The sequence below is a fragment of the Oppia nitens genome, unplaced genomic scaffold, assembly GCF_028296485.1.
Source record: "Oppia nitens isolate AA-2021 unplaced genomic scaffold, nextdenovo-longstitch-racon4-pilon3 scaffold3_pilon_pilon_pilon, whole genome shotgun sequence".
NCBI classification, from domain to species: Eukaryota; Metazoa; Arthropoda; class Arachnida; order Sarcoptiformes; family Oppiidae; genus Oppia; species Oppia nitens.
This window is the reverse complement of record NW_026533221.1, coordinates 5036572-5051964: the sequence shown is the minus strand read 5'-3', so window position 1 is coordinate 5051964 and position 15393 is coordinate 5036572. Positions and strand designations below refer to the sequence as shown.

Below are 15393 nucleotides of genomic sequence, written 5' to 3'. Positions count from 1 at the left end.
TAATCATTTAATAGTAATAATTAAATCAATAATAAGATAATATGAAAATGATGTAAAATAATTTACAATGAATATGAATGAATTGATATCAATTTATAACAAACATTTGATAAACTCTTCATAATTGATTTTACCGTCTTTGTCGATATCAGTTGCATTCAATAATTGGTCCAAATCTCTGTCAGTAATGGTTTCACCTATTAATTGCATCGCAGACTTGAGTTCATCTCTTGTTATAAAACCTGATAAACAAATGGATATTTTATTAAAATTATAAAAGTCATTGACTGCACACATATTATTGAATATTATTGCAAAAATATTGACCATTTTTGTCGGAATCAAACACAGAAAAGGCTGCTTTCAGGTCCTCTTCGACGTCATTGTCTTTATGTGTCTTTATCTTTGATAACCAAATCAGAAATTCTGATTCTGTGATCAATCCGTCACCTAATGTTTGAAATGCACTAAAAATCTTAGATAACATCACTCGACTAACTGTTCAAATGTGCTGACAAAAAGTGTTATCAAAGTAAGTATTTAAATATTAATAAAATGTAAATTTTTATAAATCGCAGATAATTTTTTGAAATTTACAGTAAAGCAAACTTTTCTAATGTAAAATTGTTATGTAATATAAACATAATATTGACAGCAATTATTTGCATTTTATTTATTTATTTTGTTAAATTGTTATTTGAAATGTTATATAAAACTTGACATAAGCAGATCAATATAACAAATTAAATGATTAATACAGTATAAGATTATTTAAATTATAATTGTATTTAATATATGAATGAAAAAGTTTTACCATTTTTTGATGCGCTGGCAATCATTTGTTTAACCAAATTATCATTGATTTGAATCCCAAGTTTGTTTAGCATAGACTTCATCTCTTCTTCATTGACTTTTCCGTCGCGATTCATATCAAACATTTGAAAAGCAGTTTTCAGTTGCGTTTCATCGATTGGTTTCAATTTTGTTGATTTATTGCTTGATTTTGAACTCTAATGGTAAGTGTTTTCGTTAACCAAACAAATCATTAATTGATTGCTCATTATATATACAGTATATATATTTATATATAAATATTTTATGATATTTTCGACAAACCGTTGCTTTTTTGCTCATTTTATTTGAGATTTAAAAAATCTGTTTTATTGTATCAAAGTATCAGTTGATTAGTGAACAGAATTGTGAGATCAATATATAATTAAAATAAATATCACAAAATCAAGACTTAAATTACTGATAAAATTGTATTTTGAAACCACTTCTCATATTTCACTAATAAATAACAAGTATTTAACTTATTATAAGAAATAGATTTAAACAAATTCTAAATTATTTTCAATATTTATTAGTTGTTAACAAAAATTAATTTCAAATAAGTTTTGTTTTCTTTATATACAATATTATATATGTTTTGGTTTACTTTGATTACAAAACAGTACTACAAATGACTCTCAAAATTTTTAAAAGCAAAATAAAGAATATATATATATTTTTTTAGTAAATCGGAATTTAGTTTAAAAATGTATTAAAAATAGATTTTCATAATTATTACAAACATTGAGAGGATTTGGATCCGCGCACAACATATGCGACCCTCACTTTTGCCACCACTTGTATTGCTAAACATCTGACAGAGTCTTACTTTTTTTTAACTAAAGTTGTTTACCATTGCATATAATGCCATACTTTTTATACACACATATCATTGCCATCTAATGTCAATCCTTTTTTCATTTATCTACAAATCTTACAAAATCTTATTCAATTGCTCTCTTATTTCGTTATTTTTTCTTAACATATTTTATGTAATATTGTTTAATCAGCGTTTTAATCTGTGAAATGTATAATATATTATATTTTTGATCATTTTTTCAACAAATTTTTCAAAATTTTGTATATTATACAATTTTAAATTATTTAACTCATTGGCTAAAACAATTTTTTAGTAATATATAGTATAGTATATTAAGTGCGGTAAATACTTTATATTTAATTTAGTTTTTTAATAAATATTTTTTTAATAACAATAAAGTAATAAACAATATTTTTTAGCCAACTATTAAACTATACAATTATTGTTTCTTTCTCTCACTTAATTTGGTATATATTGAAAAAATCACATTTGGCTTAAAGCCAAATATGAAATTTTTTCTATGTCTTCACTTATGAATAATACTATTTTGTTTCAGTATTTTTATTATTGCATATCAAATATAAATATTTTGATATTTATTCACATTGATAGGTCATCTTTATGATGATAAAGTTAATAAAATAAACAATTGGTTTATAATTTATACTAAATTACTTATAGAAATATAATTAGTAACAGGTGTAGCAATTAATATTTTAGGATACTATTTATATTTTTACAAAAGATTAAAAGTAATTTTACTAAATTATTTGTTGCGTTAAATTTTATATATAAATTGTTAATTTATTATACAGTGTTAAACATAGTATGGAATGTTAGATTGGATTCTATTAGTAGTGTGTGTTTTATTTACTGTAATAAACATTTTTATATTAATACATTTACTGTAATTTCTATGTATATTTATAAACTATAAATAAAATACAACAAAAAATTATTTATAGTTATATGGGCTTCACATTTATAATGATAATTATATTTATACAATTCCATAATTGACTATTTATAATATTACTATTTTTATATTATTAAATGTCTGTCAAAATAAAACCTAATTTGTGAAGATTGTAATACTATATAATATATGAAATTTTAACATTTTATCAATAAACTTTTTATATATAATTAATTTTATTTAATCTTATTATTTGAATTATTAAATGTATAATTTATAATTTTACTGTTATTATAGTTTTCTATACTTTAAGTTATAATTTGATATATTTAGAAAATGCACAATTAATTTATCATTTTGCACACAAAAGATGCAAATTCAAACTTTGGTATTATAGCAATGGTATTCAATGAGACGATAATTTTTTTAGATTTAAAAAAATTATATTTTTCACATATATAGTTCATATAACAGTTGGAAGAAATTGCCAATTGATATCATTTATAATAAGTAATAATGTGATGCATTGTTTGTTCAATTAGTTTGCAATTAGTAAATATGAACAACAATTTATTAGTTAAGTTACAATATTTAATATATAAAAATTATTAGAATAGTTTATTTCCAATTTTTATTTATATTATAATTTTCTATTTGGATTAAAATAAAACATTTATTGAATTTTTAATTTAGAAATATTATACATAAATTAATTATTGATAAAATTAATTCAATATATTTTAATCATATTAAACATTTCATTTCTTCATATGCATGTGTTTCACGGCTAAAAATTATAAGTAAATTAAAAAAAATTATATATTATTTAAAAAATAGTTTTTGCGTAAAATAATTCTCAGTAAATTTTAATTAAATGTTTTATAATATTTATAATATACAGGTAATATTAAATAACAAACAAATAAATTCTTTATAGTTTTCAATTTTTTAGTTATTTTTAAAACATCATTTAGTATAATATCTTTATTTATAATATCATTAATTTTCATAAATTAACAAAACTTTTCAGATAAGTATAAACAGTTTTTTTAAAGTCAAGAATATTCTGTAAAAATGTTAGAATATTCTGTAAAAATGTTAGAATATTCTCAAAAAATTAAAATTCTTATTCTATTACAAAATAATTTTCAAACAATATATCCGAAAATTCGAAACCCATTTGGTTTTACATATGTTTTATAAGTATATTAATTGGAAATTAAGTAAAAAATGAGACCGAAATCAATGCAATGAATATAAAGTTTGATTTGTTTGACAACTCGTTTACTTTCAAAGACCACACTATGAGAGCAATGAACGCAAACATTAGATATTATATATTATATTAAAAGCATTTGATTTTACATAATAACGGTTTGGGGGATAAAGTAGTCAAACAGTGAAATATCTATTTTTAAGTTATATGACATTAAGTTATATTATTATTTTTAGTATATATTTAATTAATATATTATAATTAAAAATATTTATAATTATATTAATAAAAATGACTATTATTTGAATAAAAATACTGATGTATAGTATGAAATGGGTATTCAAACTATTAGACCGTACAATATGTTTGGACCACATTTGCCACATCACTATATTTTATTAGTATTATAATGTAAAAACACTGCATGTTTCGTACAGTTATTGCTTGAAATTTGTTGACAATAGTCAATAGTAAATGAATATATTTTGTCAATAAATGTGTTTCTAATTTTTCATATCAATAGTTATTTTGTGTCAAACGTTAGAGTCATTTAAAGCAATGATTTGTTTCCTACACAACAATTGACCGCAAAAACCATTTATTGAAATCACATTTTCTGCCACTTATTGGACACTAATTGGACACAAATTAGACAATAATTTATTTGTATTTTATATTTCAATTTAATTTTGTTTTATATTTTCAATTAAAAAGCACTGACTTTTATCCGCAAAGTTTATCTACAATTTTATTTGAATTTTATTTGTAATTTTAAAAAGAAATTTATTTACAAAAATATTTGTTTAAAAAAAATTATAGTATTTATAGACATATTATCCAAATTGTTGTAAAATTATTGGCAAATAATGGCAAATCCAGTGACACAATCGTCACCACAAAGAGCTATCGTTAAGATGGTATTGATTTGAAACCAATTAACAATACAATGAATGATCATTAATGACTGTATTTCTTGTTTTAGGTTGTTTCGGGTGATTCACTCATAATTAGAGGTCAGCCCAAAGGAGGTCCGCCACCCGAAAAGCAAATCAACTTAGGTATTGATGAGATGGTCAACTGATTTACTCTTTACCTATATCTATATATTTGTTTTTAATAGCTTACGTAATGGCACCAAAAGTGGGTCGCAAACTACCCGACGGCACTACAAGTATTGAAGAGCCGTATGGCTGGGAATCGCGTGAATACTTGCGCAAGAAGTTAGTCGGTAAAGAGGTTCTGTTTAAGTCAGAGTATAAGATACAAATGGGTATGTCTTGTAGTTTTGTTATTTGATTTATTGATAAAATAGTGATAACATATTGTTTAATGATTTATAGGTAACGCTCAAAGAGAGTTTGGTATACTTATGTGTGGCGATGAAAATATCAACCAAACAGTTGTTAACGAAGGAACTGTTGAAGTAAACAGAAGGGAAAAGAATAAGGATAACGAAGATGTTATCAAATTAGTTGAATTGGAAGAATCGGCCAAAAATGGTGAAAAAGGAAAGTGGGGTAAACTTGCTTCGGGTAAACGCGAGGTTTTATATGAAGTAGAAGAGCCACAGAAATTGGTTAACAAGTCTTTGATTGGTATTGTGGAACACGTTCGCGATGGAAGTACTTTGAGGGTTGCTCTTCAGTTAGAATCAAACAAGAAGTACCAAAATATAACTTTGATGTTAAGTGGAATCCGATGTCCACAAGCGTCTGAGCCGTTTGGAGAAGAGGCCCGTTATTTTACCGAATCCAGACTTCTTCAAAAGGATGTCAACGTTCGTATTGAACAGACATCTGGTGGCGGAAACAGCTCTGCTTTTGTTGGTTCCGTTACTATCGGCGATAAAAATATAGCAGAATATCTCATTAAAGAAGGCTTTGCGAAATGCATTGACTGGACTATTGGTTTGACTGAAGATCCGAAAAAATTGAGAAATTTTGAAAGAGAGGCCAAGTCTAAGAAGTCGCGAATTTGGAAGGATTACAAAGACGCTCCAAAAACTAATGGTTCCAATGATAGCTTCGAAGCACGAGTGCTTGAAATTGTTAGCGGAGACGCACTTGTTGTCCAAAATTTGACTACAAATGAGGACAAGAAAATATTTATTGCATCGATTCGTCCGCCGAGACCCGAAGGCACCAAAACTGATGACGATAACAAAGATAGGAAACAATTCCGACCACTTTATGATATTCCACACATGTTTGATGCCCGAGAATTTCTGAGGAAGCGATTGATTGGGAAAAAAATTAGCGTAAAGGTTGACTATATTCAACCGAAAACAGACAATTTTCAAGAAAAAATTTGCTGTACTGTTGTTGTGGACAATAATATTAATATCGGTGAAGCACTGATCAGTAAAGGGTTGGCAACAGTTGTCCGGTACAGACAGGATGACGATCAGAGAGCCAGTGCTTACGATTCGTTTTTGGCCGCAGAATCAAAGGCACAAAAGAGTAATAAAGGCCTCTATTCTAACAACAAAGACGCCGGTATTGTTCGCATTGTTGATCTGAGTACTGATCAGTCAAAAGCCAAGAATTATTCGACATTTTTACTCCGCAATCAAAATGACAAAAAGTCAGCTGTCGTTGAGTTTGTGTTTCCTTCTTCTTCCAAACTTAAACTTTATGTTCCAAAAGATAATTGTTTATTGAATTTAATTCTTGTTGGCGTCAGTTCTCCCAAAAGTACTGATCCAATCGGTATTGAAGCGCTTAGATTTGTTAAACAACGAATCCATCAAAGAGACGTTCAAATTAGTGTTGAAGCCATTGACAAAGTCGGCAATTTTATTGGTTGGGTTTATTACGAACACAACAACTCTCAGCACAATCTTGCCGTTGACCTGATCCGCAACGGTTACGCCTCAGTTAGAGAAAGCAGTTGGACTAATGAGTTGAGTGCAGCCGAAGCTGAAGCCAAGAAACAGAAAATTGGTATTTGGAAGGATTATAAAGAAGAGGAACACACAGAGGCTTTAGAAGAAGCCATTAATGAAGAAGTTGTTGAGAAAGACACTTCAGATTTGGATAAAAGGAAAAAAGTTGTTGTCACTAACATATCGAGTGGTTTATCGTCATTTCACGCTCAATATGTTGAAGACGGTCCCAAACTTGAAGAACTGTTGACAGAGCTTAGAGAAGAGCTAACTTCTAATCCTCCACTTCCCGGAGCTTATAAGCCAACTAAAGGCGATCTCGTTGTGGCCAAGTTCTCAGTTGACCAACAATGGTACAGAGCTAAGATTGAGAAGATAGTTTCCAACAATGAGATCCAAGTTATTTACACCGATTACGGTAATCGGGAAACTATAAGTTCCAGAAGTATAGCTGCGATGCCGTCTTCCAAGTTCACGAGTCTGGGACCGGCCGCTAAAGAGTACGCACTGGCATTTGTGCGCCTCGACACAGATCCAGATTTTGTCAATGAAGTGAGAAATGCATTCAGCGATGAGACAGCCGATAGAGTCTTATTATTGAAAAGTGAATACAAAGACGCGTCGGGTCTCGAAGCTGTCACTCTTTTGGATGAAGAGTCCAAAAAGGATATTGTATTACAGTTAGTATCTGACGGACTCTTTTTCGTTGACATTAAGTCTAGAAGAGAACGAAGACTACAGAAGACGCTCAACGAATACAAAGGAGCGCAAGAAAGCGCTAAAAAGAAACGGGTATTTCATTGCAATTTATTTTATCGGTTTTTTCTCATATTTTATTTGATTTTATAGCTAAACATTTGGCAATACGGAGACATAACTGAAGACGACGCCAAAGAGTTTGGTTATCCGAACGCTTAAATTGTCTCCAAAAACAAATCGTCAAATTATTTGTCGAATTACCGTATTTTTTAAGAATAATATATTAATAATTACAAAAATATGATATAATTTAAAGTAATTATTTAGACTATATTTTTAAAGAAACAAAATCACTGACCCAATGAATACAACAAATTATTTAAAAGTATATTTTTGAAGTATTTTCGATTTTATTTTTAAATTATATAAAAAGATTTATTTAATTTTGACTAAAAAAATCTAACGATGTGTTCCATTAGTTTTCAATTATTTTGAAAATTTAATTTTTCAGTATATATATGAATTTATATGATTTTTTAATAATTATATAAGAATTTCATAATAATAATAATGATGAATTTAGAAATAAAGTTATTTTACTATATTATATTATAAACTAATAGAGTATTAATTTCATAAATCATTTACAGTAACGTAAAAATAACTATCGAAATATTCAATTTTTATTTTATTTTTTTAATTATAAATATATTTAACAATTCATAAATATTAGTAATACTACAATAATCAGCTACAGTAATAAATAGCAATATTAATTAGTTAACATTAAAGATAAATTATTTTAATACTAAAGATAATACAATATAAGATTCGCAAATTTGTGCAATGATTAGATTGTCTTTTTTGGCAATAATTGCAATAAATATACTCTATATTAAAATTAGCTCCAAATGTAAAGTTTCATCTATTTTATGACTCCTATATCTAATGATTGTCCATTGTTTTAAACTTTATGTAAAGAGATTTCCTTGATAGCGATCCACAAAAAAAATGACAACCATTAATGTGGTCAACAGTTTGTATAGATTAGCGGTATTGAACCAAAATGACCATTTATCAAATTGTCCAGTTTATTAATATTGACAATTATGTCATTAGTGGTAATCATTTTTTTTTTTAATTTGGTGTACAATTTGTGAGTACAATAGTTTGTGATTTTTATGTCGATATTAAGGAAATGCTTTTTGTTATCATAATATACTCGAAAATATGAGAAATCTTGAAAATGACTAAAACATTAGCGAAGGAAATATATTTCAACAATACTATTACCGGTACTTTTGTTTACATATTAAGGCATACAATAATAGCGATCATTATTATTCCGAGAGATTCAAACAATACTATAATAATAATTCAATTTCAATAATGAAAAAAATAATAAATTTATGGTTTTTCTCCATTGGTTAGTCTTCGGTTAATATCATCAATAACCGCCGGTAAATCGCTAATAGTGTCTATGATATAATGAGCACCACTACCGCTAAGAGCATCATAAGCTCGTTGTAGTCGTGCCCGCAATTCCGGTGCTCTAAGCTCATCCAATTGGTGTTCATTTAAACCAACATAAGACTACCGAAAATGCAATGTTATATTTTTTACATTTCAAAATAAGTATGTTATTTACCGATGTTTTAGCAATGGCCACTGTCCATGTGCCAGCTAGAAGACCTTCTGCCACACCATTGACCGAATCATCGACTTTGACAATGGCTACAAGCAATATACAGTATATACAGTTTATATATATTTTTTATATTATCGGTAAAATAATTTTAATTATACATTCAATAGGTTGAAGACCGAGTCTTATAGCACATAACCAGAGCATAAATGGCGAAGGATTAGCTTCAGGTACTTCACCCAAACAGACTGAAGCGTCGGGAGTAAAACCTAAAAACATAATAACTACTGTTTTACTGTAAATCTCATAACAATTATATGATATAAGTATTGATACCCTGAGAACTGGAGGCGTTTAATAACACTTTAAGTACTTCTTTAGGATAACCAGTCGTGGATCCAATTCTCAGATTAAATGGTTGTTTCTTTAATTGTTTAACTACTTCAGCCACTCCTTCGATAACATTACTGTATTTCGTGAGACTCGACAATACTTGAGGTATAAAATTATCGTACATCCGCTGTACGTCATCACTGGTCGGTTCTCTGCCAGTGGCGGTCACCCATCGTTGCCGTACGGCTTCTCTGTCTAAAATCTGTGCAATATTTGCTTTCCGATTGGAACCACTAATAGTTCGGGCCTCGTCTTCATTGATGTCAACGCCTTCATTCTTGAAGAGCTCGACAAACGTCAGTATTGGCGCACAAACACCGCAGTCGACAACAGTTCCGCCCCAATCAAAGATCACTCCTTTGACTCGTCCCCTATAGAAACGTTTGGACCCGAACTCGACATTTTGGTTCGTGAAGATGGATCCTATCATTGGTCAGCAATACTATCGTTAATAAAACATTTCAGATAATTGATCGGCATTTCAGACCATTTATTGATTTGGAAACATCGGCCGTCACGGGAGTCCAAGCGCTGTCTATTGTAAACGCGTCCTCATATAGACTCTTGACGTATGACCGACACAAAACTCGGTCACTTCGATGACCGGCAATCGGCGATATTCGTGAAAATCTGGTCAAAATGTGACGAAAAGAAGCCATTGTTTTGGTCATCGATTGCTTTAAGCGTTACTTAAAATACAATTACAATATTTGTCGTCACTTTTGCTACAAATGTGATCACAATTTAAGACAACACTTAAAGTAATATTAATACTAATGTATTACTAATAGTCTAACAAATTATATATTTTAGAAAAAATATTATTATTATTAATATTAATAAAATGTAAACAATATTAGAATCATTCATAGAGTCTGTAATATATGTTTTGTGAGGAAAAGCCAACATTTGGAGACATTGTATATGTATTTCATGAATGAAATGTTTATGTGTTTTAAGTGTTGATGTGTTTCATAAATAATTAGTTAATTAATTAAACTATTAATTGAATGATTGAATCAATTGATTGATTGATTTATCGCATGAATACATTGTTTGTCACTATTTTTTGATTAATTATTAAATGATTGTTACATTAATTGAGAAAATTATCGACAAAACAACTCAAAACAAGTGATTGAAATCAATATATTAGTCGACATTTAGTCCATTGATTGTTAAGATTTGTTTCTGTTGTCAGATGTCTTCGCAGCGGTTGTTAAACAAACTGAACAAATGTCTAGAAAGTGGTGACTATTATGAGTCGCATCAGATCTATAGGACATTATATTATCGTCTCTTACGGGAGAAAAAACACTTACAATTGTGTCAACTCTTGTTTGATGGATCTATCCTTTTGATGACATCGGGTCAACACAATTCTGGCGCCGATTTGGCCACACTTTACATACAATTATTAATTGAAAGCAATAACAAGACAGTCAATGACGAAGAGATTGTAGGACAGGACCAGCTCTTAGACAATATTCGACGACTTTTTGAATTAATTCCACCGAAAACTCCCGAAAGAGTGACTTTTATTGGGACGACTAGTAAAGTGACTTTTATACCGATGACTGCTATTCGTCGACAATTTGCAACAGTCTTGTGGCGCGAGAAGAACTTTGTGGAATCGCGTCAGCATTTTGTCCACTCATCCGATTCCGGCATTGAATGCTCTGAAATGCTCATTGAATTTCAAACTACTTTAGGCTATCCTTCAGAAGTGGATCTCTTTATTGCACAGTTTGTTCTACAAGTTCTTTGTTTACGAAACAAACCGATGGCCGACCAAACGTTTCGCGAGTATACTTCAAAACATCCATCCATTAACAACTCTAATCCACCGTTTTTATTGCCATTATTAAACTTTTTATCATTTCTTTTAATGGCAATCGATAGGTATTACAGTATTTTAATGATAATATCTAAATATTGCATAAAATTTACTATAAATTATATGATTGTATATTTTATGGCCATTAGTGGAAAATCGGAAACTTTTAAATTGTTGACTGAATCATACGGAACAACATTAAAGCGCGACCCATCATTTAACGACTACCTGAGCCAAATCGGTCATATTTACTTTGGCATTGAAAAAGCTTCGAGAGGTGGTCCGCAAGGATTTTTCGGCAATTTTATACAATCATTATTAGAGGACAGCGATGAAGAGCACTCATCAAATGCCGACTCGGGTAACGCCAACCGTACTATTGACTCCCGGAGTCAACAGAGAGCAGAGGACGTAGAGCTCGATTGACAAATTGATGACAAAATGTTTTTTATAGAGTTTATATTAAATCAATAAAAGAAAGCTTTTATTACAATTATTACAATTTGTATGTAAAAAGCGCTCATTATGTGTACAATCGTTGTGATTGTGACTTTGCATATAAGCTTTTTTTGTAGATTTGTCTGACAAATGGAAATACAATTGAAATCCATTTCTTTCTCAATAAAAGACGACTTTTTTAAAAAACATTTTTTCAGTTCTTTTTATTGTTTAATTGGTTTAACACTTTCTATCCTTTTTGATGCTCAGGTGAGCGGAGTTCTGAACAGATAAGTCACACAATGGCCTCTTTCCTAGTCATTCAACAACTCGTATCACTTTTCCGATGGCAATAGTCTTTCCTTCGTCTCTGAGCGTAAATCTTCCCATTTGTGGAAATTGTGAGAATGGTTCCATACAGACACTTCCTCCTAAGCACTCCAAACGCATGAGTGCCACCTGATCTTGTTTGACAAACCTCGGGTGTATCTAAATATTCATTAAATAACATTTACATTATAATACCAGTAAAACATTTTCTCATTTATTTCATACAAACCTTCATTCGTTTTCCTGTTTTTTTGTCGAATAAATCAACAATATTTTTAACAGTTATTTCTTCAATTGCACAGTGGATATGGAGGACAGCCGAATAACCGGGACATATAATAGATTTGTGTTCCAGTATAGCCACCTGTGCGTCAAATATTCGGCCGACATTACAGGGCGCTGAAGCATCACATAAGACAAAGCCTGCGGTCACATCTTCCTCTTCAACGCCTTTTAATTTGATTTTCACGTTCTCTCCGGAACTAACTTGTGATACTTCTACTTCATCGTTCCAAAGCTGCAAAACTTCTACTTGTTTTCTATTAGGCATTAGTAATAATTGAGCGCCTCTTCGAGTACAACCACTTTCTACTTTTCCAAATACAACTGTTCCCATTTCTTTATATTTATCAACTACAGGCATCCTAAAGGGTCCGTCCACTTGTCGTGTAAACATCGGTAACGAATCAATGTAATCCAAAAACGATGGACCTCTTTAATAATTACAATATTATACCAATAAGAATACTATAACATTAAAACAATAATAATATTTAAATAGTCACCTAAACCACGAACACGTCGATTCATTGACAGGTTCTTTAAGGAAAGCCCCCGTAAGACCAGAACACGGCATAAAATAAATTTCCGTTTTGGGATTAAAGCCACACTTTTTGAGATATGGAAGCAATTTCTCACAACATTCATTATAACGGGATTCACTCCATTCTACTGTCATATCGTCCATCTTATTGATCAAAACTATAAGATGTTTGACGCCTAGAATTATCGTAAATATAAATATATATTAATAATTACATTACAATTAAATTAATTTTATTTATTTCAAGCGAACCGGCAGTCTTGGCGAGCATAGCGTGTTCTCTTGTTTGGCCGCCTCTCTCGAAGCCGGTTTCGAATTCTCCTTTACGGGCGGATATGACCAGAACAGCCAGGTCGGCCTGACACGCACCACCGATCATGTTCGGCACAAATCCTCGATGACCTATAAATAAAATTATATATAAATAATTATATAAATCAAATGTAAATCAAACGGCAATACCGGGTGCGTCCAATAAAGTGAAATGTCTGTTTTTTGTTTCAAAGTAAGCTCTGCCCACTTCAACAGTCTTTCCTTTATCTCGTTCCTCTTGATTGGTATCCAAAGCCCACGACAAATACCACGACTCTCTGTTTTTCTCTTTGGCCTCCCGTTCATACTTTTCAAGTGTACGTTTATCAACCATTCCAGTCAAATAAAGTAATTGTCCTCCAATTGTCGATTTGCCGGCGTCTACGTGACCAATGAATACCATATTCATGTGATTCTTCTTATTGCTTTCATCGCTAACCAACTCTTTGTGGACTTTTTTCTTAGGTTTCCTTCCTTTTTGAACTTTCGGCTTATCAGATGTATCTCCCGATTCGTCATCCATGGGTTCTTCATCTTCATCTATTAATCAAAATATTATTTAGTTAATATCAAAACAATTGTTTAAAAGATACAAACACTTCCAAAAACTATTCATTATATCGCTATTTAAACGTAACATTTTGTTGCTTATTATTACACAAATTAAATCATTAGTTTAAACATAAAAATAAAATATTATGAAAAGCTTTGATGAAAGTAAAGGTCACTATATATTGCAATTCATTTTTAAAGACTTAATTAATACATCTCTTCCCATATAAACTGCTAATTCATAGCAATTAATTAAAGCATCTAATTATATATTTTTTATCTAATAGCAACAAATAATAGACTTTTTATAAGTAAACAAACGTTAAATACCATAGTCTTCATTGTCGACATCTTCTTCGTCATCGTCTGCGTTTGCCTCCCAGTCGTCGACCACTTCCTCCTCTTTGTTGTCAATTTTATTATTATTAACGGACACAGAGTTTGTCTTAGTGGTGGTCTTGTCGTTAGTGGACGTTAAGTCTATACCGTTGTCCGTCGGCGAGGCGTTAGATGAGTTGGCGTTGTTTTGCTGTGGGATTTGAAAAGAAGGCACAAAGACTGGAGCCATAACATTAAGTCTCGTAAGATTGGCGGCCAATTCGCTGTCCAAATCGTCTTTTGCCTTATTGTCGGCCATCATCGCTGTCACCGATTAATACCAATTCAATATCAATCGTGATATCAAAGGTCTTGTCCTTCACTATAAAAAATTAGTAAATAATTGTCGACCACTTATGGCCTCAAATAATAATATTGTTTAATCAAGTGATAAAAAATAATAATTAAACAATAGTTGTGATGTCAAGTGTTTGTCTTCTTCGGTGATAATTCAGTGAATGTCTTGTGGTATATATTTATTGAATTTATTGAACGTATTGTCCAAATGAGTGCCAAATGGCGTACAATTAGTTTACATAAAAAACAGTCGTTTGTATCACTAATCAAATCAAATGTTATGTTTGACTGGCTTTCCATACAATTGCATATAAATGCCAATTATTGCCAACAAATCAAACACAATATGACTTCAATGTGCTCTACATTCCCGACAACACACACACATTCGCTCCCTTTTTCCCGTTCCCGTGCTTTCCCATCCCATTTCAATATATTACGCTCATTAATTAACCAAGTACAAATTGTAATGTACAACAATACAATATAAATACAAACAAATATAATACACTAATTTAAATTGATCAATTATTATTTATATTATTTATAATACATTAATTTACCAAAAAACATATACCGGTTGATTCAAAACATTTATTTCTAATGTTAATAATTATTGCTAATATCATCAAATTTGATAGTTTACATATTTAGCATATTTATAAAAAACATTATTTGTATCAATTTGAAGATAATTTAATAGATAATAATAATAATAATAATAATAATAATATAACTTTTTATAATAAATAGAAAATATATATTTAAAAATAAAATGCAAAACAAATTATAGTACAGCAGAGTTAAGAACAGTTAGTTTGAAGTACAGTATATAACGGTATGTCTGTGTCTATGGAAGCCATTCATACTCTTATTAAATCCATTCCTAACTTCTAAGTGTCTTCAGGTTGTCATTGATGTCAATGAAGACAATACTTAATGTGAAAAAATTATTGATTTTGAAATACTTTTTTAGTTAAATTTATATTGAAGTAACAAAAAGAAAAAAGACTATTTATTAC

General features: G+C 29.9%; 5 protein-coding genes across 5 annotated transcripts; 2 read left to right on the top strand and 3 right to left on the bottom strand.

Moving 5' to 3' along the window:
• Nucleotides 1-93: 93 nt before the first annotated feature.
• Nucleotides 94-1134, bottom strand: LOC128958621 (calcium-binding protein E63-1-like). Its single transcript, XM_054304509.1, has 4 exons — nt 1117-1134; nt 815-1010; nt 328-450; nt 94-242 (listed from the first exon to the last, which is right to left on the bottom strand). Exons 1-4 carry the CDS (start codon nt 1132-1134, stop codon nt 94-96), a joined length of 486 nt encoding a protein of 161 aa, XP_054160484.1.
• A 3188-nt stretch (nt 1135-4322) lies between these two features.
• Nucleotides 4323-7748, top strand: LOC128958620 (staphylococcal nuclease domain-containing protein 1-like). The gene is made up of 5 exons (XM_054304508.1): nt 4323-4700; nt 4766-4841; nt 4904-5053; nt 5124-7459; nt 7517-7748. Exons 1-5 carry the CDS (start codon nt 4650-4652, stop codon nt 7583-7585), a joined length of 2682 nt encoding a protein of 893 aa, XP_054160483.1. The 5' UTR covers nt 4323-4649; the 3' UTR covers nt 7586-7748.
• Nucleotides 7749-8200: 452 nt separating this feature from the next.
• Nucleotides 8201-10173, bottom strand: LOC128957681 (phosphonoacetaldehyde hydrolase-like). The gene is made up of 5 exons (XM_054303486.1): nt 9892-10173; nt 9348-9827; nt 9173-9280; nt 9015-9100; nt 8201-8959 (listed from the first exon to the last, which is right to left on the bottom strand). Exons 1-5 carry the CDS (start codon nt 10073-10075, stop codon nt 8774-8776), a joined length of 1044 nt encoding a protein of 347 aa, XP_054159461.1. The 5' UTR covers nt 10076-10173; the 3' UTR covers nt 8201-8773.
• Nucleotides 10174-10357: 184 nt separating this feature from the next.
• LOC128957469 (Golgi to ER traffic protein 4 homolog) lies at nt 10358-11759 on the top strand. The gene is made up of 3 exons (XM_054303235.1): nt 10358-10538; nt 10606-11306; nt 11391-11759. Exons 2-3 carry the CDS (start codon nt 10606-10608, stop codon nt 11665-11667), a joined length of 978 nt encoding a protein of 325 aa, XP_054159210.1. The 5' UTR covers nt 10358-10538; the 3' UTR covers nt 11668-11759.
• LOC128957468 (eukaryotic peptide chain release factor GTP-binding subunit ERF3A-like) lies at nt 11758-14768 on the bottom strand. Its single transcript, XM_054303234.1, has 6 exons — nt 14027-14768; nt 13295-13684; nt 13085-13234; nt 12795-13008; nt 12239-12722; nt 11758-12168 (listed from the first exon to the last, which is right to left on the bottom strand). The coding sequence occupies exons 1-6, from the start codon at nt 14334-14336 to the stop codon at nt 11998-12000; spliced, it is 1719 nt and encodes a 572-aa protein (XP_054159209.1). The 5' UTR covers nt 14337-14768; the 3' UTR covers nt 11758-11997.
• Between the last annotated feature and the right edge of the window lie 625 nt (nt 14769-15393).